Source organism: Lactuca serriola, chromosome 2 (genome assembly GCF_051521515.1).
Source record: "Lactuca serriola cultivar US96UC23 chromosome 2, Lser_US96UC23_V15, whole genome shotgun sequence".
NCBI classification, from domain to species: Eukaryota; Viridiplantae; Streptophyta; class Magnoliopsida; order Asterales; family Asteraceae; genus Lactuca; species Lactuca serriola.
Window position 1 is genome coordinate 232,402,921 of NC_136409.1, and position 9,451 is coordinate 232,412,371.

The following is a 9,451-nucleotide window of genomic DNA, read 5'->3' on the forward strand; positions in this document are numbered from 1 at the left end:
AATTAATCTCCGATTAATCCTTAGGCGCTACTCGACCGATTAGATGGCGCCTAGCGATTAATCCCTGCATATATAATGAGTGAAGCATTATAAAACGATGAAATTTTAACATTTTGAAGAAGTTTTATATCAATGGAAACTATTTGAGGCATTATTAGTGTTGTACAATACAAGAAATAAGGGTATTAGCGGCGACGGATTTAGCGGCGACACCAGGCATTAGCGGCGACATGGAAATGACGCGTTACATGTCGTCACTAATGCCAACTGTCGCCGCTAATACTCAACAGTTGCGATCCGTGTCAAATGAAACTTATCCGTTCGATCTGTATTTAATGGAACGGTTGTAACGGCGTGAAAAAAGGCGCCGACTTTTCCCTCCAGGCTAGTCGCCGCTAATACCCATTCGTCACCGCTAATACCCATGCGTCGCCGCTAAAGGTCCGCGCAGATAACCCCTCCAGTTCGCTCTTTCCTGCGTATTTTGTCTGCCCTTTTCTCTCATTCTCTCCATCGCCGGTCTTTCTTACACCACCGCCGCCACCGTCCAAACCTCCATTGCACAAACCACCGCCATCCAAACCTCCATTGCCACCAATACCGGCGACCTAGACTTCCATTACCGACGACCAAGAGGAGACGATCATACTTCAATTCCGGAATTTTTACTCATTTAAGGTCGAAATTTTTCCCTATTTTCGATTCTTCTTATGTTTTGATGTTTATTTACTTAGTTTAAGCTTTTAATTTAAGGTTGTGTTGTTGTCGGAGTTGTGGAATTTTTGCCGGAAAATTTTGAAATTAGACTACCACAGGTTCATTTTCATCTTTCATTTTATAAAAAGAATGTATTTGTGTGTATGATGCATTTATGTGTTTTTACATTAGTATTTTTTTTGTATGTGTGTTATTTGTATGTATTTTATTTGTGAATGTGAATGTGTAATTTGTATGTATGAAAAAATGAAAGAAATTAGGTTGCTATAATAGAAAAAAAATATGATGTTATAATGAGTATGTGTAGAAAACATGTTTATGTGTATTTGTATATATAATGTATGTATTTATGTATGTAATATGTGGAAAAAATTGAAAATAAAATGTATTTATATATGTAATGTATGACTTTTGAAATTATATATGTAATTTGTATGTATGAAAAAAATCAAAAAAGTGAGGTTGAATAGAAAAAAAGTATGATGTTATAATGAGTATGTGTAGAAAACATGTTTATGTGTATTTGTATCTATATAACATGTGTATTTATGTATGTAATATGTGGAGTAAATGAAAAAAAATGTATTTATGTATGTGATGTGTTGAAAAAAATGAAAAAAAATATGTTGCTATAATTCTATTCATATTGTAATTTTGCAGGTTGTATATGGGGTTTAGTTAGGCGATACTCTTCTATGTGATGGCAGAAGTTATGGGCTTAGGACATGGAGGTGATGGAGTCGGGGATCCACCACCTCCAGTAGGCTTTGGTCGTGGACAACACGAACAGGATGGTAAGTCTTATTATGATATATTTATTAGCTATTTTTATTCATTTATTATAAGCTATCGTGACTAATATTTTTAATTATATTTTTCAGCTGAGCTCCCTAAAAAAAGAAGAGGTCTAGCAAAAAACATCCAACTATCAAAGCTGATACGGGCAAACAAGGGAAAGCCTGTAGATTTGGATTTCGATAAGGAGCTGACATATACCCTGTCGGGAACAATGGAAATTGGTTTACCCGTGAGACTGAGAGGTATATATGGATAACATCCCTTTGAACGTATCTGGTTGGGACAATGTTTCCCTCGCTTTAAGGAATGCCACAATGGTTCATCTAAAGGTAACATGGACAATATTTTAAGTTTAGTTCTGATTGGTATTTAACTAACTAACTTTTTTGTATTTGTAGAATAAGTTTGATTTAGATAAGTTTAACTTGGATCCCGAGCGTGCTCAGTTGTTGCAGAGCATTGATGCGACTTTGCAAAGAATTTATAGATGCCGAAAAAATAAAGCGCATATTTATTTTGAGAAAGCCGGGGGCTTACAGATATCCCAAAGGCATTAGCCAATCCCCCCGATGGTATGTCACGTGAAAATTGGGCGCACGCAGTCGAACATTTTCAAACTCCTGAATTTCTAAAGCATTCGGCGTCAAACAAAGGAGTCCGTGCACAACAACAAGTTGTAAACAGAGGGGAATCGTGCTCGTATAGCAATGCATGTTTCAAAGAAGTATGTTATGATATATATATATATATATATATATATATATATATATATATATATATAACTATTTATTTAAATTATAATTAATCTAATTTTTAATGTTAAATATGACATCGCTCGAATCGAAGCATTTCGTAAGGCCAATACTGATCGGCAAGGGGTATTTAGTAGTCCTGCAGTCGAGCAACAATACGTAAGTGGTTCATTCGTATTTTCATATAAGTGTTTATATCGTCAATGGATATTTAGTAATCTAATTTTTAATATGTGTTATCATTTTTTGTAAATACATAATGCTTTACTCCTTGAGATCAATCAACAAACTCAAGCTTCTTCTGAAGCCAGCGGTCTAACACCAAAGGAGACACAAAATTGTTTTGAAAGAATATTGGGTGTTCGACGAGGCCATATCAGAGGCATCGGGCGTAAACCTTCTACGGTTATGTCGATGTATGATCAGGAACAATCACTGACACAACCATCGCCACAATCACAGGTGACAAGACTATTTAATTTTGGTAATTGTTTAAAATATTGGTAATTGTTGGTTTAGTAATAGTTTCAAATTTTGGTAATTGTTAGTTTGATAATTATATATTGGTAATTGTTAGTTTGGTTATAGTTTGATATATTGGTATTTTACAACTTGGTAATTGTTAGTTATAGTACAATGCTATAATGTTTTATATGCAATATGTGGAATGTATATTTTGTATATAGAATATTGTAATGCTAGTTTAACTTATAGTTTTAATTGTAGTTTGAAATGCTTCAAACAATATTAAAAGATCTGGCATGCAGTGCTGCACTTGAAGATTGGTTTCGTTCGTTACCACAACAAAATGAAACCGGAGGAAACAAGGAGAGCGATGATGACGAGTAGATAGTTGTAGGATTTTTTTTATGTTTTGTTTGTGTAAATATTTTAGAATAGTATTTTCGTTATTTTGTTATATGTTAAATCGAACGAGTATTTTAAACGGATGTTGTATTAATATTTTGGAATAGAATGATGTAGGATTAGACTAATTAATATAATACCGGTTTTTTTTTCAATTTTAATGTGATATATATATATATATATATATATATATATATATATATATATATATATATATATATATATATAAAGAAAAACACCAATACCGGCGACGCCTTTATTGGCGACGATAGGTTATTACCGGCGACGCCTAGCAATAGCGGCGACAAGTCTTTTGCGAAGACAACACGCATTAACGGCAAATTATTGATTAATAGCGACAACGCATCAACGTCGACGTTTTATCGGCGAAAAACCCCACTTTTGGCGACGACGCCTGTCGCTGGTAATACTCTAATTTCTTGTAGTGGTATTAATCATATTAATCTATTTTGTTATCATATTAGTGGTATTTACAAACTTTGATATGATATTAGTCATATTTATTTTTTTAAAATTCAACAAATTAGCAATTAACGGTCCTCGATTAATCTCCGCCTAGCCGATTAATCATTGACCCCAGTCCATCGACCAGCGACAAAAGTCGCCGGTAAAAGACCCAAAAGTCGCCGGTAATGATAATAGCGGCGACGCGTCACCGGTAATAAGTCGCCGCTACTGCCTCGTCGCTATTGATCGGTTTGTCGCCGCTAATGATAATAGTCGCCGCTATTAGTATGTCGCCGCTAATGAGAAGTGTCGCCGCTAATAATGTTGTCGCCGGGAATGACAATTGTCGCCGGTAAAAGGGTCGCCGGCAAAATGGTCGCCGGTAATGAGCTATGTCGCCGGTAAAAGTGTCGCCGGTAATTTGTTTTCAATTTTTTTTTAAATAATGATTTTCGTTGCCGGTGATAATATCGCAGGTAAAAGTGTTGCCGGTGATAATATCGCAGGTAAAAGTGTCGCCGGTAATAACAATATTCGATTAAATATCAAAACCAATAGTGTCGACGCTAATTACAAAACAAACATCCTATTATATATCAAACATAATAGTGTCAAACAAACATCCTATTACAAACAAACATCCAAAATACAATTAAATATCAAAAGTCATACTATCCGAGTAGCAAAACAACAAAATTTTTACAATCTACTAAGTAGCAAAACGAGACAACATATGCAAATAAAACCCACTCTTACATACCCTCATCGCCGTTCCCATCGTTTCCTTGATTATTTTTGGATTGAAAAAACGAATAAAGCTCATCCCTACATGCTGGGTCGGCGAGCATTGCACGAAGATTTTCCAACTACATAATTAATAACAATATATATAAACTTATAAGTTAGATCGTCAAACATAAACAAAAACTATCAAAATACATTGTTATTTTTAAAGTAAGATAGAAAACCAAAGTACATTGCTATATTTTGCACTTGGGACAAAAACCAAATTACCAAACTTTTTAGCAAATAACCACCACAAAACCAAAACTACCAAATCAACATGCATTTTACGATGCTAAAGTAGATTGCTATTTTACCTGTGATGGTTGTGATGGTGGTTGTGATGGTTGCAAAGGCTGTGGAATCGGCGGGAGACCAGAAGGTTTGCGGCCAATGCCTCTAATGTGGCCACGTCGCTCTCCTAATACTTTCTCGAACGTAGCTCTTTCTTGAGTTGGCGTAAACTCACTTTCACCTTGAGTTTGTTCTAGCAGCTCTTCAACTAACCGATTCTGTAACTCCCAAAAGTGAGTAACAATTAAGTATAAATAAACATTTAAATATATGATAAAATTATAATTAAATACTTACATATTGTTGTTCCGATTCAGCAGTAACAAATACACCATTCTTATCGGTATGAGCTTTGCGAAATGTTTCCACTCTCTTAAGGTTCTGTTTAAGTTTAAAAATTAGATTATATTTTAAATAAATAATTACATGTATCGTACGGTACCTTCTTATAGCAAGTACTGCTATACGAGCTCGAACCCCCACGATTCACAATTGTTTGCTTTTCACGGATTTTTGTGTTCCTTTCTGAAGCAATTTTGTGTTCGTCAGTTTGAAAATACTCAACTGTCTTCTCCCAGTTATCAATAAGCATACCATCCGGAGGATTTGCCAATGCTCTCGGGATATCTTCATACCCTCCGACCATCTTGAAATATTCTTTTGCGTCGGCTTTACGCTCTCGAAAACCTTTTAACAAGGCTGCTTGAAAACTCTCTGTCAATAAAGTAGCTTGTGCATCCTGGTACATTTGATTGAGATCAAACTTTGTCTACAATAAAAAAAAAAAGTTAACCAAGTAAGAAACAATTATAGTTAAACCTATAAAATATATTTAAATAAATAATTACCGCTAAATGTTGTATTACAGTATCCTTTATATCAGGGGAAACTCTTTGCCAACTCCATTTGTCGAAAGGGACCATCTGCCACATTGTTTTCCCAACTTCTCGGGAAAACATGTCTCCCGCCTCTCCTACGGGATTAAATGTGATATCCCTATCAAATTGCATGGCTATTGGTTTCCCCTGGTTCTTTCAAGCTTTATATTTTTTGCTTTTCCTCGAGCTTTCCTTCGGGCACGTCCCTCAACTACAAATGTAATTAAAAATTATTAGAAACGACATTTAATTTATGATAATTGAACAAAAATAGTAAATAAAAATTCATGATAAGACTTACCGTCCTGATCGTGCTGGCCAGGACCTCTACCACCTGGGAAAGGTGGGTCCTCAGCTCCGTCTCCCCCATGTCCACGACCCATGACAGCAGCCATAGTAAACATAAACAACAGCCACACTCTCATCATTTCCTGAAAAATTATAAGATATACAAATACAATTTTTATTATAGATACACATTACATAGAAATAAACATTTAGATAGAAATAAACATTTAGATAGGAATAAACATTTCCATTTAAACTAGAAATCCAAATACAGTTCATATTACAAACACATATTACAAATACATATTACATAAGAACTATTCTAATCCGAATCTTCCTCATATCCTTCAGTGTCTTCTTCGGTATCATAGTCAGAATCGGTGTCATCGTAATCAGTATCGCAATCAGAAACATCATTGACTCTACCAGTTGGCGGAGGAACTTCAGATGCACTTTCTACATCAACAATGACTCTAGGAATGTTTTGAAAGTACATGCTGAAATCGATAAAAAGTGGAGCATCGGATGAAGAGATATTTTGAAGTACATCGACATCGTCTACATTTTCGTGTGAGACATTGTCAACATTTTGAACAAGGTCATCGTTCGATGGTAGATCCCAAATACTTCGATGATTAACATGCTCGACAACACACCGATGGTTATTGTTTGGCTCTCTGATGTAGAACACTTGTTTGGCTTGTGACGCATATATGAGTTGATCATCTTTGTATGCTTCGCGTCGTGTGTCGATACTGGTGAAACTATCACTAGAAATAACTCTTGTTCGAGTATCAAACCACTTGCAACGAAATAGTACAGTTGAATAATCATGTGTATACCTCAACTCTATAATCTCTTCTAACTGGCCATAATACTTCTCGCCTTTCTCACCCACCGCTAAAACCCCAGAGTTTTGTGTTGTACGTTGTGTGTCACGACTAAGTACCATAAACCTAACACCATTGACTATGCATGCGGTGTAAGAATAGGCATTCATTTGCGAGCCCATTGCAAGAACCGACAACTCTTCGTGGAATTCTGGAGATTTTTCTATTTTCATTTGATGAACCTAACAATTATAAATTAATATGTATTATGTATTCGTTAGATCAATGAAAAAAATTTGTTTATTAATTTATATTACCTTTTCACGAAACCAATTACGAAATTCTCTCTTTTCATCACTTTGGGGATGCTCAGATTTGAATTTCCTATGTTGATGACCAAAAGATATAGATTTAAAAAGATAAAATAAAAAATTAAGAATGAAAGTTAGAGATAAGATTAATTACTTGATATACTGTCTGACTTCTTCACAGCTATTCAATACAAACCATTCCATGTTATGCATTTCCGTTAAATTAAGAGTTTTGATTTGAGTTGTGCTGGTCGGTCGACATTTAGACTCAAACATCCAAAACTTGGTTTTTTCAATGACAACATCTACATTTCTTTCCGTACAATTCTTTACATCTCGAAGGTACATTGAACAAAATGATAAAGCTTCTTCAGCAACATAACCCTCAGCTATAGATCCTTCTGGCTTCGCCTTGTTTCTGACATAGTTTTTTAGTTTTTTCATATATCTCTCGAATGGAAACATCCATCTCATACAAACCGGGCCTCCAGCAATTGCTTCATCAGGTAAATGCAAAAGTAAATGAACCATAATGTCAAAAAACGCCGGAGGATAAATCAATTCTAACTTGCACAAGATTGCAATAATGTCTACTTTTGCTTTCCTCATATCCTCCACCTTCAATGTTCTAGAACAAAGTTGCTTGAAAAACGTACAAAGGTCTACAATAGGTGTATAAGTATCTTTGTCTAACAACCCTCTTACTCCAATCGGTATCAAACGTTGAATAAGAATGTGGTGGTCATGCGATTTCAACCCAATAATGTTAGTATTGATATCATTCACTTTCTTACTAATGTTAGAACCAAACCCATATGGCAGCTTAACCTCTTTTATAAATTGACAAAAGAGTTGTCGACTAGATTTCGTGAAAGAGTATCTTGCCTGGGGTCTATGAAACTTTTCACCATTTTTTTGCAACCATTCATTTCTCCGAATGTTTAGAATTCTCAAGTCCTCTCGTGCATTTGATGTGTCTTTGCTTTTATCGTTCATTAGGAGAGTACCTAACAAACTCTCGTCCACATTTTTCTGGACATGCATGACATCTATGTTGTGTTTCAACTGTAGAGAAGACCAATACTCGAGTTCGAAGAAAATGCTTCGTTTCGACCAGTTCAACTCATAATCTTGCCGCTTTGGCTCCCCGCCTCCATGCTCAGGATGTTTACCCGGTTTACGAGTTAGTAGACGACCTAGTTGCTCTTGTATGTCATCATTATTAAAGTGTCTCGGAGCGGGTCTTGTCTCTTCCATCCCATTAAAGTCCAACCTCTTTCTTAACGGATCATTAGCATCTAGGAAACGACGATGACTGATATATACGACTTTGTTTGTTGCACGGTACGAAGGAGTGTCTTCATTGCAAGTAGCACATGCTCTATACCCTTGCCCACTCCAACCCGATAAACTACTACGAGCTCGCCAATCGTTTATTATCCACAACAACATAGCTCTCATCGTGAAGAATGTGTTTGTCGCCGCATCTTTAATACGTACGCCTGAGTTCCACAAATGTTTAAGCTCTTCCACCAACGGTCTAAGGAAAACATCCATATCCTTACCTAGAGCTTTCGGTCCTGGAATCAACAAAGTCAACATGAATGATGACTCTTTCATACAAAGCCAGGGTGGCAGATTGTATGTGGTGAGTATGACCGGCCATGTGCTATGTGGATTACACATGTTTCCAAATGGATTGAAACCGTCAGCTGAAAGACCTAGGCGTACGTTACGGGGTTCACTCGAGAAGTCGGGGTATTTTTTATCAAAATCTTGCCAATGTTCCCCATCAACAGGATGAATCATCACACCATCTTCTGAACGTCTGGTACTATGCCAAATCATATTTTTGGCAGTGTGCCTCGAACAATATAAACGTCGTAGTCTAGGGGTCACAGGAAAGTACCGTAACACCTTATGAGGTACTTTCTTACCCTTGGTGTTTTTATCGATCCATCGGCTCTCTTTACAAACGGGACAAACTTGCAATGAATCATGTTCTTTCCAAAAGAGACAACAATCGTTTTTACACACATGTATCGACTCATACCCCAGGCCAATAGACTTTAGTTTCTTTTTGGCTAGATAATGTGAAAGGGGAACCTTGTTGCCTTTGGGAAATGCTAATTGCAAGAGCTCAAGGAGTTGATCAAATGAACTATCAGTCCATTTGTTGTTCACCTTGATATGCATTAACTTTGCTAGAAACTCAAGGGAAGAAAAGATGCAACCAGTATACAATTGAGTTTCCATTTCTTCCAACAACTATGCAAAATCATCATCCACACCGCTACCCCTTGTATTCGAGGTTCCTTCATCGAGGTTGGTATCATTTTCTCTCGACTCCCACATCACATCGTCGATTAAATCGGCCATTTCGTTACTTGGCAAGACGACGGGAGGAATAAAAGATTCACCATGATAGATCCAAATTTTGTACGCCTTACTGAAACCATTTATAA

At 36.2% G+C, this 9,451-nt stretch overlaps 2 protein-coding genes across 2 annotated transcripts; both read right to left on the bottom strand.

The window, feature by feature from the left end:
• Positions 1-4,354: 4,354 nt before the first annotated feature.
• Positions 4,355-5,689, bottom strand: LOC145090174 (uncharacterized). The gene is made up of 5 exons (XM_079028503.1): positions 5,528-5,689; positions 5,122-5,418; positions 4,977-5,060; positions 4,703-4,897; positions 4,355-4,468 (listed from the first exon to the last, which is right to left on the bottom strand). The coding sequence occupies exons 1-5, from the start codon at positions 5,687-5,689 to the stop codon at positions 4,355-4,357; spliced, it is 852 nt and encodes a 283-aa protein (XP_078884629.1).
• Positions 5,690-6,167: 478 nt separating this feature from the next.
• Positions 6,168-9,242, bottom strand: LOC145090175 (uncharacterized). Its single transcript, XM_079028504.1, has 3 exons — positions 7,141-9,242; positions 7,013-7,059; positions 6,168-6,898 (listed from the first exon to the last, which is right to left on the bottom strand). Exons 1-3 carry the CDS (start codon positions 9,240-9,242, stop codon positions 6,168-6,170), a joined length of 2,880 nt encoding a protein of 959 aa, XP_078884630.1.
• Between the last annotated feature and the right edge of the window lie 209 nt (positions 9,243-9,451).